Source organism: Globicephala melas, chromosome 4 (assembly GCF_963455315.2).
Source record: "Globicephala melas chromosome 4, mGloMel1.2, whole genome shotgun sequence".
Lineage (NCBI taxonomy): Eukaryota > Metazoa > Chordata > Mammalia > Artiodactyla > Delphinidae > Globicephala > Globicephala melas.
The window spans coordinates 18,989,076-19,011,919 of record NC_083317.1 but is presented as its reverse complement, the minus strand read 5'-3'; the positions used below and the strand labels follow the sequence as shown (position 1 = coordinate 19,011,919).

The 22,844-nt window shown below is 38.9% G+C and overlaps 1 protein-coding gene across 4 annotated transcripts; it reads right to left on the bottom strand.

Annotated features, from left to right (window-relative positions):
* Positions 1 to 169: 169 nt before the first annotated feature.
* Positions 170 to 22,643, bottom strand: MRPL39 (mitochondrial ribosomal protein L39). 4 transcript variants are annotated; one of them, XM_030880943.2, is made up of 10 exons: positions 22,528 to 22,643; positions 21,523 to 21,729; positions 19,590 to 19,729; positions 16,620 to 16,719; positions 15,477 to 15,544; positions 11,925 to 12,037; positions 9,335 to 9,400; positions 7,744 to 7,897; positions 3,115 to 3,178; positions 170 to 273 (listed from the first exon to the last, which is right to left on the bottom strand). In XM_030880943.2, exons 1-10 carry the CDS (start codon positions 22,589 to 22,591, stop codon positions 266 to 268), a joined length of 984 nt encoding a protein of 327 aa, XP_030736803.1. In that variant the 5' UTR covers positions 22,592 to 22,643; the 3' UTR covers positions 170 to 265. The 4 variants fall into 4 exon arrangements, with proteins under 4 accessions (XP_030736803.1, XP_030736802.1, XP_030736799.1 ...); XM_030880942.2 differs by having other exon boundaries at positions 22,507 to 22,604; XM_030880939.2 differs by lacking the exon at positions 22,528 to 22,643 and adding an exon at positions 22,367 to 22,503.
* Between the last annotated feature and the right edge of the window lie 201 nt (positions 22,644 to 22,844).

Here is a 22,844-nt window from a genome sequence, read left to right as displayed (position 1 = left end):
TACAAAAAAGGACTGAAAGGAGAAAACAGGCCAAAGTGTTACATTTGGGGAGAGGAGGAGACAGGGTTGTTTCTGTGTAAAATTTTTATTGTGTTATCCTTTAGAAAAAGGAAAAAGTAAACATCAGTATACATCTTAGGGAGAAAAAGACAAAAAGCACACACAAACATTACATAGAAAACTTTTATTTTAATTTACTACACATATCTAAATTTGAGGAAGTTACTAGGCAGATGCACTTTCCTCTGTAGGCTGAGTTTGATCTTCAGGTACCTGTAAAAACATAAATAGCTTTACTTTTCTAATAAACACTTTTAGTTTTACCCTTCACCCACCATTTAAAATCACTGCACAGCCTTTCTCTTATAATGACCCTGTCTTTGTCTTTCTCCTTCAATAGTAATTATTATAGAAAGTTAAGTAGAAAGAGAAGAAAACTTACAAGACCAAGTTCCCAATATAAATTACCAAGTACAACAATTCCATTAAAAATACACTGAGGCATATATCTAGGCTTCTCAAGATGGTCATTTTATTTTTCATCTATAAAATGAAATCATTAGTTTAAGAAAAATATCAGCAGTGCTGCAACAAGGTATTTTAAATCAATCTATCTTGTTGAAAAAAATCAATAATTCTACTTTGAATACAGTATAATACAGGTTTAGTAGAAACAGATATCTGTATGTTAATATTTCTATTATATGTCACTCAGACATAGCAAACAAACAGAGCTAAACTGTATCCCTCATCACCCCCAAAACCTGCCCTACTTCCTGCATTATCTATTTCAGTGAACGGCTTTATCCAGGTGCCCAAGCCTGGCATGAGAGAATCCACAGTTCTCTTACCTGCATATTTAATCAACAGTCCTATTAGTCCCACCTAAGTAACTCTCACAGCCATTTTCACTGCCCTGCCGGAACTTCAGGATCTCATCATCTACTATGGCTTAAGTCACAGTTATCTTCCATGCTGCCCCCAGAATGAGCTTTTACACAGGAATAGTTTACCAATAGGTCACTTCCTTATTCAAATTCTCCAGTTACCTGTCATTTCCTTATTCAAATTCTCCAGTTACCTCCAATCACCTTCAGGAGGGGAATGCAAATTCCACATCATGGAAGACAAGCCCCTCATATTCTATTTCCAACAAACTAATCTGGACTCATCACCCACCCTACATGTGACTGTACATCCAGATTCATCTTACATTCACCACACACTCCATTCCTCCACACCTCTTAGGCGAGTAGCTTAAAACCAGCTTAAGAAACATCAATTCCTGGGAAGCTTCCTTAACCAACCCCTCCCAGCTTGGTTTGGGTCCTTCTCTTCTTTATGCCAGAGCCCCACATGTACACCTGAATTGTCTGCTTCTAAGTCTAGTTATCCTGTTCAAGTAACTTCCTTGAGGACAGCAAGAAGATTGTGTTCATTACTATACCCACTGTTGCTGGCACATAACAAACATTCAATAAGTCTGTGTAGTTAAATCAATGAAGCATATGTTTAACCTACTCCCTTTAGACGAGCAAACAAACAGTGGAAGAAGGAAACTGAACCAAAATAAATGTTGCAAAAACAGCTACTCACTGATTTCTACTAGATACTACTCTAGGTTACTGTCTCTACTATTTTTCTACATTTCTTATAGACTCATTTTTTTCTCTAGTTTCTTAATCTAAAATGGACATTGTGACCAACCAAAGAGACAAAGTTACTCTCTCTATTCAAAAACACTTTCTTCTCATGAGAAAAAGAAAATTTATATCACCTTTACACAAAAACATTATAGCTAAGTGCCTAAATAGTGAATTCTATCTGTAAAGTCATTGATAAAGACTAGGTTTACACATCATCATGCAAAATAATCACTAAAAATGTATTGGGTAATCCCCCATATGCCAAGTGCTGTGTTCAAACTCTGGCATTACACATAGTATACAACCAACCCTGAATGGGTTAACACAATGTAAATGTACTAGCAAAAATAATCAGAAAACAATATGAGGAGGGATACAATCAAGCAGAGATTGCAGGGATGGATATTTGTTCAGAGATTACTCTGAGAATGTTACATGGAGAAGGTACGATTTGGACAAGGTCTTGCAGAATGAGTAGGATGTAAACAGACAGGAGGAGGATGGGAAACAGAGTCTAGACATAACTGTCATAAAGACACAAACTTGAGCATAAGTTTGAGTTAACAATATGCAATACGTATTTGAAAGTTGCTAAGAGAGATTTTAAACCTTCTCATCATAAAAAAAAGGTAACTCTCTGAGATCATGGATGTGTTAACTAACCTTATTGTGTTAAACATTTTGCAATACATAGATATAACAAATCATTACACAGTATATCTTAAAATTACACAATGCTGTATGGCAACTGTATTTCAATAAAGCTGGAAAAAAATGAAGTGACAGAAGAAGGTAAACTAAAACAAAGAAACAAGAAAGTAAGTTTGATGTGTACTTGTAAGCTTGACTAGAGTGGAAACTTAGGGTAATGAGGAAGGGTTCATGAGGCCAGGTTACACAGGAGAGCTATCAGATAATGTAAGTAAAAAGTTAACACTTAGTCTCTGAAAGAGTGAACAGGGATGATCGTGGTCAAGAAATATAATCATTCCTATTTGTGAAATCTAGATGCTAGTGACACAGAATAAACGACAGTAGCACAAGTATTCAAATTTGGTTCTTCAGGACATTTGAATATTTAATATGTCAACTGTCGAGGCAGCTTTAACTCATATCTGGCAAATCTTTAAATGTTCATTAAGTTTACCAAAAAATTATCAAGACCTAATTAACACCATTACAACCATTAAGAACTACAACTACTATACAGTAATATTCTTATTTTTCTTCAAGTTCTACAATATCATTCCCATGATACTAACAAATAAAAATGAAAAGAATTGCCAAATAACAACTTTTCTCTTGCCAAAATACTAACAGGGTCAACAACCACAATACCGCTTTAGCTATTTAGACAACTAATTACTTTTTTCTTTCTTTCTCTTTTCTTTTTTCTTTATTATTTTGTTGTTGTGGTAGTAGTGGTTGCTTAATTTCAAGGAAAATTTCTTCATAGAAATGTACTCACCTGTTGTCAAAAACACCATTTTCCGAGACCTTTCCAATAGTTTATTCCATATCGTAAAATGTGCCTTGAGAAGAAAAGATTTACTATAAGTTATATAAAGCACAAAAGTTACAATAGAAGAGGCTGAGTCTTTACATAGGTTTTAAACAAAACAAATACATAAAAAGTTAGGCAGTACTAATGAGGCGAAGTGGTTCCAAAAGTGAGTTCAAGTAGGGAAAAAGGGTACATACTATACAGAGCAGCTGCTTTGTTTAGCATTTAAGAAAAGAAGACTTAAGGACTGAATATGCCATTCTTCCTCTTTGTCCTTCTTAATCATTACCACCGTAGAACACGCTCCTTCTAATGGGAAGCAAAAATCTGTCCCACTTTTCCACCCGTTCTTTTCTTAAATAGCCAATTCCAACATGCTAGTGGTCATTCTTCAAATCACAAGCAAGCACAAGGAAAGGTTCATTAAGAATCAACTGTGACGCAAGAGGGAGGGGATGTGGGGATATATGTGTACGTATAGCTGATTCACTTTGTTATACAGCAGAAACTAACACAACATTGTAAAACAATTATACTCCAATAAAGATGTTAAAAAAAAAAAAACAACTGTGACACCTCACACTGAAAGAGCAGACCTAGAGGATTTAGTAAATTACCCTAAAGAACAAGTAAAAACTAATGAAGACAACAGTAAAGTTATAGAACCACTTTCCTTAATTCTTAACAATCTTATGTAGCAGAGGATTATCAGAATGCATAAATGAAAAATGCAAGGTGCAAAACGACCACATCAACGTTACTAACTCAGTTGAAGGTGATACTGAGGGACATGGATGGGTCAGGGACTATTTCAAACTGGATGAGCTGGTAAAATCTGTAATAAAAGGTAAAATTACTAAATATGTACATGCAAACCTTCTGGAGGAAGAGCAGCATGGTATGTTAAAGGGAAAACCATACCTGGCTCAGGCAGAATGAGCAGCGGGTGGGAGACTTTAAGGTGTGAGTGGAATATAACGGGTAATGGAGAAAGCGGTATGAGATGCAGTCAGAGAGAGAGAGGCAGGAGCCACACAACGTAGGGCTTTGTGAGACAGAGTGAAGGGCTGGCATTTGTTCATGAGAAGCCACTGGAACGTCTGGGGCGGAGGAACTGCATGATCTGATTTGTATATTAAAAGCTTCGTTTGGGCTATTCAGCAGAGAATGTGCTGTAGGGGGCAAGAATGAAAGCAAAGAAGGGGAGTGAAGAGAAAGAGCGACAGGGATGAGGGAAGCAGTAGTGGATGAGCTGCTATGCCGTGGATACATTCGGAATATGTTTTAGGGTTAAGAGTTGAAAGGACTTGCTGGTGGATGGGATGTGGCATGGCTATGAGGGAAACAGAGAATCAAGGATTACCTCAAACAGCCGGCTAGACGACAGTATCATTCACTGAAATGGAAAAAGCTAGGAAAGGAAGGTGTGTGGAAAAAACATGTAAAGGACACGTATGGTAAAAACTAAAAAATGCTGATGAAAGGGATGAAAGAAGATTTAAATAAATGAAAAGATGTATTGTGTTCATAGATTGGAAGGCTCAATGCAGTAAAGACATCAATTCTCCCCAAACTGATATACAGGTTTAATAAAATTTCTATCAAAATCCCAGCAAAGGAGAACCATTGAAGATGGCGGAAAAGTAAGACGCGGAGATAACCTTCCTCCCCACAAATACATCAGAAATACATCTACATGTGGAACAACTCCTACAGAACACCTACTGAATGCTGGCAGAAGACCTCAGACTTCCCAAAAGACAAGAAACTCCCCACGTACCGGGGTAGGGCAAAAGAAAAAAGAAAATCACAGCAAGATTTATTGATAGAAAAAAGATTACCCTAAAGTTAAATGGAAAGGCAATGGATCTAGAATAGCTAAAACAATTTTTATAATAAATAATAACATGGGAGGAATTATTCTACCTCATTTTAAGACCTATTAAAGCTATAGTAATCAAGATTGTGTGATATCTGGAAGAGAGACACATAAATCAATGGAACACAATTGAGAACCCAGAAATAGACCCACACATATACGACCACTGATTTTTAACAACAGTACAAAAGCAACTCAACAAAGGAAGGATAGCCTTTTCAACAAATGGTACTGGAGAAATTTGACAAGTATAGGGAAAAAGAAAACAAGGAACCTCATCCTAAATCTCACACCTTATACAAAATTTAACTCAAAATAAACTACAAACTTAAATATAAAACTTTTAGGAAGAACAATAGGGGAGAATCTTTGGGATCTAGGGCTGGGCATTTAATTCTTAGAATTGACACCAAAAGTATGATCCATAAAGGGAAAAACTGATAACCGGACTTCATCAAAATTAAAAACTGCTACCTGTAAAAACCTGTTAAGAGGATGAAAAGACAAGCTACAGACAGAAAGAAAATATTTGCAAACTACATATCTAGCAAAGAACTAGTATCCAGAATATCAAAAAAAAAAAAAAAACTCTCAAAACAACAGTAAAAAAGCAAACAATCCAATTAGAATGTGGGCAAAAGAGAAAAACAGACATTTCATCAAAAAAAGATACAGATGGCAAGTAAGCCCATGAAAAGATGTTCAACATAACTGGCCAGTAGGGAAATGCAAATTAAAATTAAATAAGAAACCACTACAAACCCATCAGAATAGCTAAAATAAAAATTACTGACAACATCAAGTGCTGACAAGGATTAGAAAAACTGATTATTCACACACTGCTGGTGGGAACAGAAACTGGAACTTAGCTTGGTAGTTTCTAAAAAAACTAAACATGCCCCTGCCATATGACCCAGCAATTGCACTCCTGGGCATTTATCCCAAAGAAATGAAAACATTTATTCACAAAAACCTACACACCAATGTTTACTGCAGCTTTATTCAGAATAGCTTTATTCAAAGTAGCCAGAAGCAACCCAAATATCCTTTAACAAGTGAACGGCTAAACAAACTGGGGTATATCCACACCAAGGAATACCACTCAGCAATTAAAAGGAACAAACAATTTTTTTTTCTGTTTTGTTTTGTTTTTAATTTATTTATTTATTTTTATTTTTGGCTGCCTTGGGTCTTTGTTGCTGCACATGGGCGTTCTCTAGCTGTGGTGAGCAGGGGCCACTCTTCGTTGCAGTGCGCGTGCTTCTCGTTGGGTGGCTTCTCTTGTTGCAGAGCACAGGCTCTAGGTGCACGAGCTTCAGTAGCTGTGGCACTCGGGCTCCGTAGTTGTGGCTCGTGGGATCTAGAGTGCAGGCTCAGTAGTTGTGGCGCATGGGCTTAGTTGCTCCGCGGCATGTGGGATCTTCCCAGACCAGGGATCGAACCTGTGTCCCTTGCACTGGCAGGCAGATTCTTAACCACTGTGCCACCAGGGAAGCCCAACAGGAACAAACTATTGATATACTGATACATGCAACAATTTAGATGAATCTCCAGAGAATTACACTGAGTGAAAAAACCCAATCCCAAAAGATCACAATAGTGAATGATCCCATTCATATGACATTCTTGAAATGACAAAATTATAGAAATGGAGAACAAATGAGAAGTTACCAGAAGCAAGGAGGTGGGGGCGGAGCAGAGGGGAGTGGGGGTGAGTGGCTGTGGCTATCAAAGGCCAACATGAGGGATCCTTGTGAAGGAATTGCTCTGTATCTTCACTGTATCAATGTCCATACTCTGGCTGTGATAGTGTGCTATAGTTTTGCAAGATGTTACCATTGGAAAAACTGGGTAGAGGCACTTGGGATCTCTCTGTATTATTTCTTAGGACTGCATATAAATCTACAATTATCTCAAAATCAGAACTTTAATTAAAAAATAGAAGCATTAGCAAGGGGTGGGAGTAATATGGAAAATGATATGGAATAGATCCTCAAAATAGATTAGGGAGAAGAACGTGCCAAATGTTAAGGCCAAAAGGCACCCCTGAAGGTCCTATCAATATGTGCTCCATTACCCCTCACTGCACCCTCCTCTATATTAATTTGAAGTATTAAAAATACTATCTCAGACTTCCCTGGTGGCACAGTCGTTAAGAATCCGCCTGCCAATGCAGGAGACACAGGTTCGAGACCTGGTCCAGGAAGGTCCCACATGTCGCGGAGCAACTAAGCCCGTGTGCCACAACTACTGAGCCTGCGCTCTAGAGCCCACGAGCCACAACGACTGAGCCCACCTGCCACAACTACTGAAGTCCGTGCACCTAGAGCCCGTGCTCCACAGCGAGAGAGGCCACCGTAATGAGAAGCCCACACACCGCAACAAAGAGTAGCCTCCGCTCGCCACAACTAGAGAAAGCCCACGCGCAGCAACGAAGACCCAATGCAGGCAAGAATAAATAAATAAATAAATGTATAAAAAAAAGAAAAACTATCTCAATTTGACTTAATTTTTTCAACTAATACTTCTTTTGTAAATTATCTGTTTACATCCTGGGTAAAATTATTTTTAATCATAAACCCAAGTTGACAAAATATTAGTGTTACACAACTTAATGAAAATTAAAATGTATGTCCTTCAAATTGGTATAAAATCAAGACCAGAATCACACCCACACCCAAACTGAATGACCTGAAACTTTAAGCTTTACTTACTCTTAAGTGCACAGGTAAAGAGAGACCCTGGAATCTTCGTACAAGACTCGACTGGGTGGCTTGAAGATTATGAACCGCTGACACTTCGTACTGGAAACAAATACTTGTTCTTGGAATAAGAGGGCCCTCACTCACATCAATGAAGTCACCAAATCTGATTTGATTTAAAAAATAAACAAATAAAACCTCAAAATCAAATCACTTACAATAGTTAAAAAAAATCTATTCATTCTTTTTGCCACTACATCCCTAATCAAGAACAATCTATGTGGATCAATTCCATCTCTAATAGCCCCCGACACAAGAATCTCAAGTGATGAGACTAAAATTTTAGAAATTAAAATCAATGAATCCGGGCTTCCTTGGTGGCACAGTGGTTGAGAGTCCGCCTGCCGATGCAGGGGACACGGGTTCGTGCCCCGGTCCGGGAAGATCCCACATGCCACTGAACGGCTGGGCCCGTGAGCCATGGCCGCTGAGCCTGCACGTCCGGAGCCTGTGCTCCGCAACGGAAGAGGCCACAACAGTGAGAGGCCCGCGTACCACAAAAAAAAAAAACAAAAAAAAAACAATGAATCCTTTTCTTACTTAGCATTAATATAATTTTAAAGATTTTTAAATATTTTTTTAATTAATTAATTATTTGGCTGCTTTGGGTCTCTGTTGCTGCGTACAGGCTTTCTCTAGTTGCGGCGAGCAGGGCTACTCTTCATTGCAGTGAGCGGTTTTCTCACTGCGGTGGCTTCTTCTGTTGTGGAGCACAGGCTCTAGGTGCACGGGCTTCAGTAGTTGTGGCTTGTGGGCTCTAGAGCACAGGCTCAGTAGTTGTGGCACACGGGCTTAGTTGCTCCACGGCATGTGGGATCTTCCTGAACCAGGGCTGGAACCTGTGTCCCCTGCATTGGCAGGCAGATTCTTAACCACTGCACCACCAAGGAAGTCCCTTAAAGATTTTTAAGATCACTGAACACATCATGCTATCAAGTGGATCCAATGTCTAAAACTGATATCCTATCACCTTATAACAACTAACTGCAACAGTTTAGAATTTAGCATGTAAGACAGCTTCCTAGAGGAAAAAATTAAAATCTGAGTCAAGAAAACATTAAGTTGAGAAAACAGATACAGGCCGTGAAGCCACTTTTGCATAATGCATTCTTACCTCTCTCATTCCAGCATCAGAAAGCACACTGTGATATAACTTCCTTATATGTAACGTAAGTAGTAACTAATTAGGCAGTATTCATGTTTCTATATACATATGAATCATGTTCATTTCATAACAATGAGTATTTTGCCCAATTTCAAAATTAACTCTAAAAGTTACATTTTCTTACAATGGTTTCCAACTCTTTCAGAAATAGAAATAACAAACAATAAAATGAGGAACAGAAACCACAACTGTTCCTGAAGATGACTTAAAGCTTCCAATTACACCATAGCAAAAAATTGAACAAAGCAGTAAAAAGTAAGGTAATAAGACCAACAAATTAAGGTACAAATCTTTTCCAGTCACACACCAGTCAGGTAACAATAAAACTAAACCTTCCTATAAATTAGCATAGCAGTCAATTTTTATATGTTTACTTACCTGTGTAGCTTGACTATTCTCTCAGGGTTCTGAGATGCCTTCTCTTCTATGAAATCTAATTTGTACCTAAAAAGCAGCAAAGAAACAAATGTTTTAATCCTAAATGTACAAAAAGGTGCTTAAAGCCACTTCCCTTTCTCTTCCTCTTCAGCCGTAATTTTTGCAAGAGGGGTTTACACTTGGAGCCTCCCCTTCCTCACTTCCCATTCACACCTCACTTCCTTCAATCTGGCCACAGCTTCACAACTCCACCAAACTGTTCTCCTTGGTGCCAACCTAATGGACACTCTTTAGTCCTTATTTCCACTGCTCACCTCCACTTCTCAAAGTGTTCTTTTCCACCGGCTTCTGTGGCATTCCCTACTGCTTGTTATTTTAACTCTCTGGTCACCCTTCTCTTTCCCTGCCCTTCAAGGGTTCTGTCCATAAACTCTTTTCACTCTAAGCATCCTCTCTGGGCTAGCTCCTTGATTTGCACAGTTTTAATTACTACTTATGTGTTTATATCTTCTACACCTCTGCTTCCAATCCACATACCTCTTCTGAGCCCCAAACTGTATATCCAAAACACTCCAGACATCCACCAGGGTGTCTACAAGCATCTTACACTCCCAAGTTCTCAAACTGAACAAAAACTTACCCTCTCTTTTCTCACCAAATTTATTCTTATTCCTGAATTCCCTAGTTTAATAAATGACACCACCAACTACCCACAGCTCCAAGTGAAAACCTTCAGAGATTTCCTTGATTCCTGTTTCTCCCACCACATTCCCTCCATCCAATTCATTACCAAGTCACATCAATTCTACTGCCTAAATGTCTCTCAAATCCACTAGGGTCTGTCAGTATAATGAATAGTACAGATGGAACTGCACAGCCCAGGTTCAAATCATGACCTTACCACTTACTATTAAGAGCCTTGCCTATTTACCCCAGAATGCTAAACAAACATTACACATGTGTGGCAAGGTTGGGAAGCGTCAGTTTGTGCAAAAACATCCGCTTACTGCCACACCCCTTCTTCCAGAGCCCTGATGATTACTGAGGGAGCCAATTCCCTTGAATACTTGTTCCTCTTGACCCACTTCTAAGAGAAACTCCTGTCCCCTGGGAGGCAAAACCACTGAAAGTTCCCCCTACAGGAGAAAGGCCCCATCACTGATCCACCTTCAACCTCCAAAATTCTGTCTCCTCAAACTTGCCCCTAGATGATCTCCCACCTCCCTTTACACATTCACCTAAAGTTACCAAAGTCCTACAAGCCTCTCCTAGACTTTGACAGTTGAGTGGGAGGAAAGGGAAATCTCAGTGTAACATGAAATGAAAGTTTAGAGTACGCTGCCCAATATAGTAGCTATGGAGCACGTAAATGTAATTAGTCCTAATTGAAATGTGCCTTAAGTGTGAAATACACATCAGATTCTGAAGACTTAGTATGAAAAAGAGAATTATAAAATATTGTTTTTAATATCAATCACATGTTGAAATGTTTCACATACATTGTTTAAATAAAACTGTTTTATTAAAATTAACTTCACCTTTATTCTGAATTTTTTTTAATATAGCTAACTAATAAATTTAGTTATATAGATGACTCACATTATATTTCTATTGGACAACACAGCCCTAGAATTTTGGTGGGGGAGGTGACTTGATAAATTCTGATAATTTAAGGAATTTTCTTATAGAATTAATGGTAATTTAGTTGTAAAGAATAATTTGTACTCCAGTTCAGTATATTCCTACTGCTTTCTAAGTACACTGGTTCCAAAATATGCGAAATGTTATAAACTAGCCCCATGAGAATCTGTGCCTCATTTTATAAATAGCTAAAGAAATTCCAAACTATTTACCTTTAACAATTTGCAGGCGCACATTTTGGCTTCAGAATCTAGTATCTATATGATTTTTTGCAATGCAGGTATTCCTTTCTAATTAATTCTAATTTTAATTTGTTTAACATTAAATTTTAGTTTATGTTCTCACAATTAGTAGAAGATAAATTGGAAGTTTTCTGAGTGAAAAAGGGAATTGAGAAGGCAGGCAGGATTTAACATGTTGGCGAAGAAAATCTATCAAATGGTTAATTCCCATGCAGAAGACTAAGATCTGTGTGAACGTTTTACTTCAGCTGTTAGCTGCCTCCGAACAGCTGGTATTTTCTGTCTTACCCTTTTCATCTGAAGAGTGGAAAGATGGGAAGGAAAGGTTGCCAAATGCAACAGTTTAAATAAATTTAAGTTTAAATTCAAAATAATACAATTTCTTAACGTAGGCTACCACTTCACAATGGAAGGAAAAAAGGGAAACATATTGCTATGGTGATATAAAGAAAAGGACTAGCCAAAGAAAAAGAGAAGTAAGACAAAGTAAGAAAATTATCAAAGGTGTGGCAGGGGCACTTCTTCTCAGTGAAATAATGAGATGAACAAAAGCAAATAGGCTGGTGCAGAAAAGAGATCCCAGAGCTAAAAAGTAAAAAGTGTGCTACATAAATACATCAAATATGAAAGTTATTAAGAGCTGAATTTTCTTCATTACATACAACTTTGGGAGGTTTAATTTTGTTTAAAAGGAAGCCAACACTTACTTATTGTGTTGAAATATTTCTAACGCCACTTTTGCTTCAACTTCCAGAGTTTCAAATGGAAGATCCTTATAAATTAAAGTACGAGCATCTTTGGTGAAGGAACATAGGTTCTCCTTAAAAATGAAAGTATTAACCTTTTGTAACAATTTACTTAAAAACATTTCCCTATAAGGCAGATAAAACTGTATGCTTAATATTATAAGTCCAACTACAACAAAAAGCAAATTTGCTAGGAAAGAAAGCATTAATTTGCAACAATTAAATACTGGAACCACAAAATGTACAATTAGCAATTTCTCCCAATTCTACAAACTACAAAACTTGTATTAAATAGCCGCCTGTATTAGAAATATTATGGATAATCCCACAAAGAAATTTTAATAAACATTTCGTTCAAATTATACAGCCCTATAAATGTTTATTAAAATGATGGTGCAACAAGTAGAAATACTAATAAGTAAATGGTAAGATACAAAAATTTGTTTATACTATGAGTATAAAACTAAGCTTTTTAAATAAAGGCATGAGGAAAAAATTATTATTTATGTGATTCAGAAACTTTCACTAGGAAATGTAATGTCATCGTTGGCCATGTCCCAAATATAGCATAAATCCAATATTAGAAATTTCTGTTTAATGAAAATGTCAATTTCACACAATTAAAATGATTAATAATACACATTAACAATGTTTATGAGTTTAATAAAAACTATAAATAAAAACTATAGTTTTCACACTATAAATCATAACTAATACAGAAAAGATCAAGCACTATTATGCAAATAATTTTTGCAATAAAATTCTTTCCATAAACTTCCTAATAGACTCTTTTGAATGAAATGACTCTTCTCCATTCTTAAATGGACAATTTTCTGTATAACCAATGCACATTCATGGTTTAATATAGCTGTTACTTGACTGTAACTTTCCCCCCCTTTCTAAACCCCATGGTGCCTGCAATTAACTAGCACATTTCTTTTTTAAAGTTTTATCTTTAAAAAAAGGAAAAGGAGGCAGCAAGTTTCATACATAATGAGACTTAAATTTTCATCTCCTTAGTTTTTACTTAACTCCCCCAATGAATTAAGAATCTTGACAGACTTGAAAAAAAAAGAAATTATATTGCCACAAGTCCACAGATCATGAAGAAACCATTCCAACCTCTCCCCTCATGCCCCCATCTCTCCCAATATCTCTCTTCCCTCCCTTTCTCTCTCTTTTTTCCTTCCTGTTTCCCTCCTCTCTCTCTCGATATTAAGCAGTAACGGCAGGATTACACAAGAAATAACTGTCAAAGCCAGCATTTAAATCTGGATCTTCCCTGACTCCAAAAATTTTTTTTTCAGGTGTCATTTGTGATTTCCTTTTTTTTTTCCCCCACATCTTTATTGGAGTATAAATGCTTTACAATGGTGTGTTAGTTTCTGCTGTATAACAAAGTGAATCAGCTATACATATACATATATCCCCATATCCCCTCCCTCTTGAGCCTCCCTGCCACCCTCCCTATCCCACCCCTCTAGGTCATCACAAAGCACCGAGCTGATCTCCCTGTGCTATGCGGCTGCTTCCCACTAGCTATCTAGCTTACGTTTGGTAGTGTATATATGTCAGTGCCACTCTCTCACTTCGTCCCAGCTTGCCCTCCCACCCCCAACCTCCCGTGCCCTCAAGTTAGTTCTCTATGTCTGCATCTTTATTCCTGCCCTGCCACTAGGTTCATCAGTACGGCTTTTTAAAATTCCATATATATGCATTAGCATACAGTATTTGTTTTTCTCCTTCTGACTTACTTCACTCTGTATGACAGATTCCAGGTCCATCCACCTCACTACAAATAACTCAATTTTGTTTCTTTTTATGGCTGAGTAATATTCCATTGTATATATGTGCCACATCTTCTTTATCCATTCATCTGTTGATGGACATTTAGGTTGTTTCCATGTCCTGGCTATTTTAAATAGTGCTGCAATGAACATTGTGGTACATGTGTCTTTTTGAATTATGGTTTTCTCAGGGTATATGACCAGTAGTGGGATTGCTGGGTCATATGGTAGTTCTATTTTTAGTTTTTTAAGGAACCTCCATACTGTTCTCCATAGTGGCTGTATCAATTTACATTCCCACCAGCAGTGCAGGAGGGTTCCCTTTTCTCTGCACCCTCTCCAGCATTTATTGTTTGTAGATTTTTTGATGATGGCCATTCTGACTGGTGTGAGGTGATACCTCATTGTGGTTTTGATTTGCATTTCTCTAATGATTGGTGATGTTGAGCATCTTTCCATGCATTTGCTGGCTGACTCCAAAATTTTTGCTTTTAGAAACTACAATATTTCACTAAATCCGAGATGCACCACTAAGAAAAAACATTACCAGTTATAATCATAAGATGCTATCTACTGTAAGTCACATTTGCTCTAGAGAATTACACTGAGTGAAAAAAGTCAATCCCAAAAGATTACATACTGAACGATTTCATTTACATAACATTCTTGAAATGACAAAACTATACAAATAGAGAACAGATTAGTGGTTGCCACAGTTTAAGGATGGGGGGGCGGATGGAGACTAAAGAGAAACATGGGTAATTTTGGCAGTGATAGAAATGTTCCTGGCTGTATCAGTGTCAATATCCTGGTTGTGATATGGTACTATGGTTTTGCAAGATAATACCATTGGGGAAACTGAGTAAAAAGAACATGGAATCTCTATGTATTATTACTTAAACTCCATCTATAATTTTCTTCAACTAAAAACAGTTTAATTTAAAAAAGTTATAGAAACAAACAAAAGACACATTTGTTTTCAGAGATATTAAAATGTGAAAAAAATGTACATAGCGGAATTGATAAAATGGTATGCTACACTGCCTCCCCTCTTCTGATCTCCAGACTTCCAATCTGTAGGACATACAGTTTTGCTTAATTAAGAATTAGGCATTTGTCTGTTCTCCCCAATCATAACTAAGCCTCTAGGCTTGACTTTTGCAAGCCATCAGCATCCTCTACCTACACAGCACCTGATCTAGATTCACTCTGTTAACCAGGCTCCTGCTGCTACCCCAGTCCCAGACCCACAAGGAGCACCCTCCTTATGAAGGCAGACCATTCCAGAAGAGGCTAGTTTGCTGCTATTTAGTTTGCTGCTACTTCGGTTACCTTTGTCAAAGCCCGATATTTTAATTCACCCCTCCCCCACTCTCAATGTAACCCTTGGTGATAGGAAGATCTCAGGATGCAATAGGCTTAAAATGGCTTAGGGCAGTGGTTTTCAAATTGTGCTCTGAAGATCCAAGGAGGTAAGGCTCCAGGCCCCTCGCCCCCACATCAACCAAGATAGTTAAGCTTCTATATTTTATTCTGGGTACCATGCTGTTGTGAATACCCTCAATCATATACATCTGTCTTAAATACACTAAAAAGCAACAATAAAGATTGACTGATTCTTTTAATATCCTCGACATGCAGTACCATTCAACAATAGTAACACAGGACTCGTTCTAACAAAGAAAGGCACAGACTCTAAAATTAATACTCCAAAGAGTAGACTTACTTTTGTTGGCATCCACTCATCAAGTCTCTTGTCCAAAACTACATCATAGCAGAAGGCTCCAGTGATTACTGTAAATCCAACCAAAATAAAAAGCAAAGTCAAATCTGTTAGGGTAGAAAGTTACTAATTTGCAACAAATGAATATTTAGACCATAAAATGAAGCGTCAACAATCTCTCCCAACACTACAAATTATAAAATTGTCACCATTATTCCAGCTGCTTGTCAGAGCTATACCAACTTTCCCCCCACCATAAAACTAACTCACCTTTTTGTTAACCCAACATCACCAGTATTTTTTAACCATTCACATTTTCTTCAGGAATATTACCACCATAGAGATCTTAAATATTAGTTACTAGATATAAAAATTCCTAAAGAGTAAGATATTTAATAAGTAGATGAATAACTAAATGGACATGAAATGTTTAATTTCTTTTTTAATATCTTCTAAATTTCTTCATTTTTTGTTGTTTTGTTTTGCTTAGAATCATTTATCGCCAAATCAAATATTTTTTGGTATATAAACTTCCACCTTTTTAAAAAAAAATACAATTGTGATCCTACTACACATACTGTTGCAAAATCCTAGTTTTAGGAAAACTACAAAGAATGTGAACTGTTCCACCTCCCCAAAATGGTATTCCTCTCCAGTGTCAGGGTCATTTCTGGTGAAATGGTACCACCTAAACACAGTTTTCTACAGAAGTCTATTTATACTCATATCTCCTCCTCACATTCTGTTTGGAAATAAGTACTTAAAATGCTAAGAAATAAATACTGACACAATATAATTACATGAAATTCACATTCAAAAGAAACATTCTCCTCTAATTCTATTATGTTAATAACTGACCGCCAGTAATTAAATAAAATGGATTCTTTTACCATTATAAATAGAAGGTATATATGACAGTAATAGGATGGATTTTGTTACCCATAATAAGTGGAATGTATGCATGATGGTAATTTATATTAGACTAAATTAGAACTGAACTCTATACAACAAAAATATGTACCAAAATATTCAAAGATTACAGAAAGTGTCTGTGTGTCTATATACACATATATATATATATATGTGTATATAGACACACACACACACATATATATGTTTATTTATTTATTTATATGTGTACATCACCTGGAACTTCTGGAGCTCTGACCAAACTGACCACATATTCATCTTTGAATGCCCTCTCTATCACACAGCCCATAATCATGGCACAAGAACGCCAATAAGCCTAGAAAAATAAAATGCACACAAACATAATAAACACAAGATTTACTAACATTTCTTTAATATAAAATTTAGGTTGACTTTTGACTTAGGAACCATTTCTCAAATATCTGTCCATCCTCCACATTTAGCAATGGTTACCATCAGACCATGACATGACCACCACCAAGCAAAACCCACAAAAGAATGAAGCACCAACTTCATGTAGTTAGCAATGTTTGTATAAGATACCAGACACTATAATGTTTATCAACCAATAAATAGTTTTACTATTGGTAGTAATTTTACTTTTAACCCAGTATAAAGTTAACTTGTTAACAAACCTGTGCTAAAGTAAAATAAATATATTAAAATATACCTGTTTATAACATACATAAATATGGAGGGATAACCCAACTTTTTTTTTTTCCATCTTTATTGGAATATAATTGCTTTATAATGGAAGCCAACTTTTAAGAATTACTTATAGGCTTCCCTGGTGGCGCAGTGGTTAAGAATCCCTCTGCCAATGCAGGGGACATGGGTTCAAGCCCTGGTCCAGGAAGATCCCACATGCCACGGAGCAACTAAGCCCGTGCGCCACAACTACTGAGCTGGTGCTCTAAAGCCCACGAGCCACAACTACTGAGCCCACGTGCCACAACTACTGAAGCCCGTGCGTCTAGAGCCCGTGCTCCATAACAAGAGAAGCCACCGCAATGAGAAGCCCACGCACTGCAACAAAGAGTAGCCCCCGCTTGCTGCAGCTAGAGAAAGCCCGCACATGGCAACAAAGACCCAATGCAGCCAAAAATAAACAAATAAAAATAAAATAATAGGGCTTCCCCGGTGGCGCAGTGGTTGAGAGTCCGCCTGCCGATGCAGGGGACACGGGTTCGTGCCCCGTTCCGAGAAGATCCCACATGCCGCGGAGCGGCTGGGTTCGTGAGCCATGGCCGCTGAGCCTGCGCGTCCGGAGCCTGTGCTCCGCAATGGGGGAGGCCACAACAGTGAGAAGCCCGCGTACCACAAAAAAAAAATAAATAAATAAATAAATAAAATTTTAAAAAAGAATTATTTATGACTCCTATCCTATACCTAACATCACATATCACTTAGGTTATTCATATTTATAACAAAGCAACCTCACTATTAACTGGGCTTCCATCTCACTAGCATTTTGATCCATGGACATGCCCAATATGGGTATCCATGCAATGACCTTCCCAGAGTCATAAAGAGAAATGTAAGTCCTACACCATCTTAAGCTCTGTACTGGCACTACTATAACTAGGCACTTGGCTTTCCTAAGCTCTTCTCCGTATCTGAGGACAAGAGTGGGCTCATTTGGTTGCACATGGCAGAGACTGCTCCAGAATGTGTTCTACACAACCACACAAATATACTAAAAATAAATGCAAACCCAGGCCTTGAAGGCCAGTAGCAAAATGCACTTCTTCATCTATCTGACTTGACTGTTTTTAATGTCTGGTGAACTCCAGGGTCAATGCCTAGGTGCAAATCCAGGCTCAGCCACTTAGCAAACTGGTAACCTTGGTCAGGCTACAACACCTCTCTTTGCCTCAATTTATTTATCTGTAGAAAGGAGATAACAGCACCTTTTATGGGAATTTTTTTAAAGAGGATTAAATGAGTTAATACCTGTGAATCACTAAAACAGTGCCTGATATACAATAAATGTTCAATGTTAGCTACTACTATTATCATGTCTACCATTTCCTTCTTTAAGTATTTCATTTCAACAAATATTTATTAAATACCTACTGTATGTAAGTCAAGGACAAGATCTAATAAGGGACATGATCCCTGTCTTCACAGAGCCAAGAATCCAGTACATTCAACAGTTCGTATTACAAGGGAAAATCAAACTACTGTATCTAGAGACACTAGCCGCATGTTGTGAGGCCCGGAAGAAAAGAGGGATTCATTCTGACAAGAAGAAACTGAGAAGGTTCCACAGAGCATATGGCATTTTAATTGAACTATAACAGATAAACAGGGTTTTAATAGGGAGGAAAGAAAATACTCGAAGAGCATCAACAAAAGCAAGGAGGATAACACAACAGAAACCATTAGTGACCAAGTCCTCCAGTGTGGCTGGAGCAAAGACAAAGTGGAAAGATGCCGTGGAAGGTGAAGCTCAAAAGGCAGGCGAGAGTGAGAAAAGTGTCCACGCAGAGCTGGGAAAGTTATATGAACGGTTACCAGGTAGACAAGTTCTTTAGGAATAAGTGACATCATCCTTACATCATTTAATAAAACTCTTGCAGGACTATTAAGGAAGACTTTCAGATTAAAAAAGGGGGGTGGGGGCTTCCCTGGTGGCGCAGTGGTTGAGAGTCCGCCTGCCGATGCAGGGGACACGGGTTTGTGCCCCGGTCCGGGAAGATCACACATGCCGCGGAGCGGCTAGGCCCCTAAGCCATGGCCGTTGAGCCTGCGCGTCCGGAGCCTGTGCTCCGCAACAGGAGAGGCCACAACAGTGAGGCCCGCGTACCGCAGGAAAAAAAAAAAAGGGGGTGGGGTGGGTGGGAGAGTTAAAAAGTTATTGAAATAATCCAGAAAAGATGGTGAAAGACAAGAATGAAATTACTGCAATATACAGGGTGATTAATAAAAGCAAGCTGAACAAAGATATGAATGTCATTTAGTTTTCTCAAACCAAAATACAGAGACATTAATGCCACTGAGGATTTTTGAACTATGAACATGCCTAATCTACCAAGTAAAACCCTGATTATCTAGTACAGTACAACATTTGACCTTGGCCAGATTTGTACATTTCAAACTCCATAGGAAACAGATTTTAATTTAAAAAAAGACTAGGAAAAAAACTGGGGGGAGGGGTACAAAAGAACATAGAGGCAGAAATACCTTATTGACTTCTCCCGGATCATCATCTTTGAAAGTAAGAAATTTAATTTCACATGACTTGGTCAAAGGCTTATACATGTCCCAAGGCTGTCCGTCCACAAGAGCCAGAATGGACTTCCTGCAGTACCACTCACTTAAATCTAGGAATTTAAAACAGATTGAAGATCTAACTCTAACAAAACCCAAGTGAAAACTTACATGTTTAAGCACTACGTTAAGAAATAAAACAACAGAAAGGCAAGATTCTGCAAGCTGTCCTTTTTGGGGAGAAAAAAAAGATTTGTAGCCAATGAAAAAATGATTCCCAACACATCCAATGTATTGCTAATTATTAATGAAATTACCCAAACAAAAATCATTAAGGCTAAGTCTAACTTGAAATTAATCTGTTGATTATTAAGTAATAAAATAGTTTTCCAAGAGCTACCCTTAAATATTCAGAGAGCAGCATCGTGGATATATTTGGCTATATGCACACACAACTTAGAAGGGAAAATATATAAATATACATCCCAGTAAGTCTGTTCTAGATGGGTTTGGGGTCTTGCTCCCAAACCATCTTTACTTCCCTAACATGGACTCTTCAAGTTAAATACCATAGTTACCAGTTTTTATTCAATAATTATCAGTATGAATTCACACATAAACCAATCAGCTCTGGTCTGTTATATGACTCCAGAATGCAACTCCAACTCTGATTAGATGTTTTTTGAGTACCCAGCTATTCACAGAAGTGGTCAAACCACAGGTCTAAATAAGTTCCATAAGGCGGGGATCATGCCTATTTCTGCTCACTTGCTAGTATAGCTAGAGACTAGCATCAGGCCTGAAATACACTAGGTACTCAATAAAATTTATTGAATGACTGACGGTATGAGTGACAAGCAAGTCTGAGGGCAGTGGTCATGCTAAGAGTGGTTCAGAGGCTTCATCTCTACATGTGATGTGTGTAAAACTCCTGAGCCTGAGCTTTGTCTTAGCCTCCTCTGTATTCCTAATGCCTATCCTACAGCAGAGGTTCAATAAATGCTTGCCAAACAAGTAAGCAATTTTAAGTACTAATTCAAGTGCCAAAGTAAAGGAAGATTGAGAGTACACACTCGGCAGGTCAGCTTAAGCTTTTAACTAAAGTTAATTACTTAAATGGAATCATTACTGAGTTTTCCAAAAATCTGAACAATGCAGCCAATCATATATGAGCGAGCATGTAGGTGTACATATCTACTTTTTGTTCTTTTGGAATTTAAACGTTACCAGTTCTATCAAAGCTACTACAAAAGCATTTTGATCGAAAATAACATAGAGGCCTTGTTCCCTTCATTTCCACACCAAATCACACACAGGGCCTTGTTTCCTCCCTTAAGATATGAACACAACAAATATTTTTACCCCAATCACATTCACCCTATGCACTCACACATTTACTACATGTACATGTAAATGTAAACAAAGACACAACACACAGAGGCAAGTGGTGAGCAGATAAAAGACTTAAGTTAGGCTATAAAGAGCAGGAAAGGAAAAGAAGGCCAAAAAAAGCTGATCATCTGAGGCCAGGGCAGTCCCTCCACCCCAAAATCCTTTAATGGGACTCACATGGTGACTGCTCCCATTACACCACAGTGTGTCTAAAAGAGGCAAGCACACTAGTAGCAATGCTTTCAGGTCTGCCTCCTGCAGGAAACAATGACAGCCCTCTAAACTCAGCCAGATTCCAGCAAGTCCCAGGACAACCTATGCATTACAGCACCAACCTTTCAAGACCCACAGTGCCCTCAACTGCTAAGCCTGCAGTGAACACTCAGTAAGATGCTAGATAAAGGAGAACTTCTGGGAACTTCAGGGAGCAATTACAGCATCTTGTCTCCTCTGTACCGGTTCTTCTCCTGATTTATGCAAAATCTTCAAAATGGTACCCTGATTCGTTACTTACGCATGGCACAGCTATAAGGAGTTGAGATGTTTTTATTCATGACAAAGACAGTGCCAGGGTCAAATTTCCCAACGTGCTTAACTTCAATCTTCTCAGTTCGGGGAGTTAATGATAGCTGCCTGTTTTTCTCTTTGTTAAAGAGATCATTCTGCATTTCTGTCAGTTCGGTCGGTGACAGTTGAGAAGCAGGTGATGTCGCTATAAATCCTGTGCAGAAGTTACAATAAATGTGAATACTGACCAAAAAAATAATATATTGCCCCACCCTGTTCCCCTCCCGTATCACCATCCTCCAACAAGGAAAGAATAGGAGGCAAGGGAACTTTAAACGCTGTTCACCAAAATGAGTTCAGAAGTAAACTTAAACCCCTTTCTAATATTAATAATTAAAACGCCCACGGAAAAGAACTGCAGCCTGCCCTGATCCGCGCCTTTACTTCAAGTTTGCTCTTTCACCATCAGGTCGCCACTTCCCACCAGTTTCCTAGGTCGTATTCCAATCTGGGCTTTACAATAAGGGGCAAAAAGTAACCAGGAAGTGGAGTCAAAACCAGCCCAGTCATTGGAAACGTGAGCAAAACTGTCACTTTGAAAAGGTCTTGAGGACAAGAAAGCTCCACGAGACTGCAGGTCCCACGCCAAAACTCTCCATATGTAGAGAGAGAAATGCTAAGCTTATTTTCCAAACCCCAAATCAGAGGATTTGGCAAGGCATGTACGAGTCCAATGTTAAAATAAGGACACGTTTGCACCGGGACGTGGTCTCCCACCCAGGGGCACCCCAAGCTCCTCCCGCGGCCCCGCCCCTGCCCTCCCCGTCCCTCTCGCGTCCCGAGGTATGTACCCCAAGGCTGGGAAGGGTGTTGCGGCCAACACAGCAGGGACTCAAAAGACCCTCCTCGGCCCCCAACCCCGCGGGACCCCCCAGGACCCGCCTCGGGCCCAATCTGGGCAGACACCATCCTCTAAGCCTCCCTCCCTGACCCTATGGCCGCTAAAACTCACTCCAGCCGGCCCCGCCGCCGGGGCCGGCCCGCCAGAGCCGCAAGCCCCAGACTCCCACGGCCATTGCCTCCTCCGCGGCGCTAGGAACCTCCGCGCGCAAGTCCTTCTCCGTCTTCTTCCCCGGAAACTCCGAGCGCGCGCCCCAGGTTCCGTCGGACAGTTTTGTTCCGGGCCGGGCTGTCGGGCGGCATCCGCCACCAGGGGGCGCGCTCGCGCCTCGCTGATAGTCAGTCGCTGGAGGTCTGGAGTCCAGAGCCCGACTTGTTCCCGGCACGCGGAGGATGACCCGGAGGTCCTCGGCCCCACGGCGCCCGGTC

What these genes read in the sequence shown, in the direction of transcription:
- MRPL39 (XM_030880938.3), bottom strand. Translation starts at nt 22,591, where the DNA reads ATGGCCGTGGGAGTCTGGGGCTTGCGGCTCTGGCGGGCCGGCCCCGGC. An exon ending in TCCTTATAGCTGTGCCATGC is followed by an intron (nt 19,730 to 21,522) that starts GTAAGTAACGAA and finishes TTAAATTCCTAG; the next exon opens with ATTTAAGTGAGTGGTACTGC. An exon ending in ATGAGTGGATGCCAACAAAA is followed by an intron (nt 12,038 to 15,476) that starts GTAAGTCTACTC and finishes TTCATTTTTAAG; the next exon opens with GAGAACCTATGTTCCTTCAC.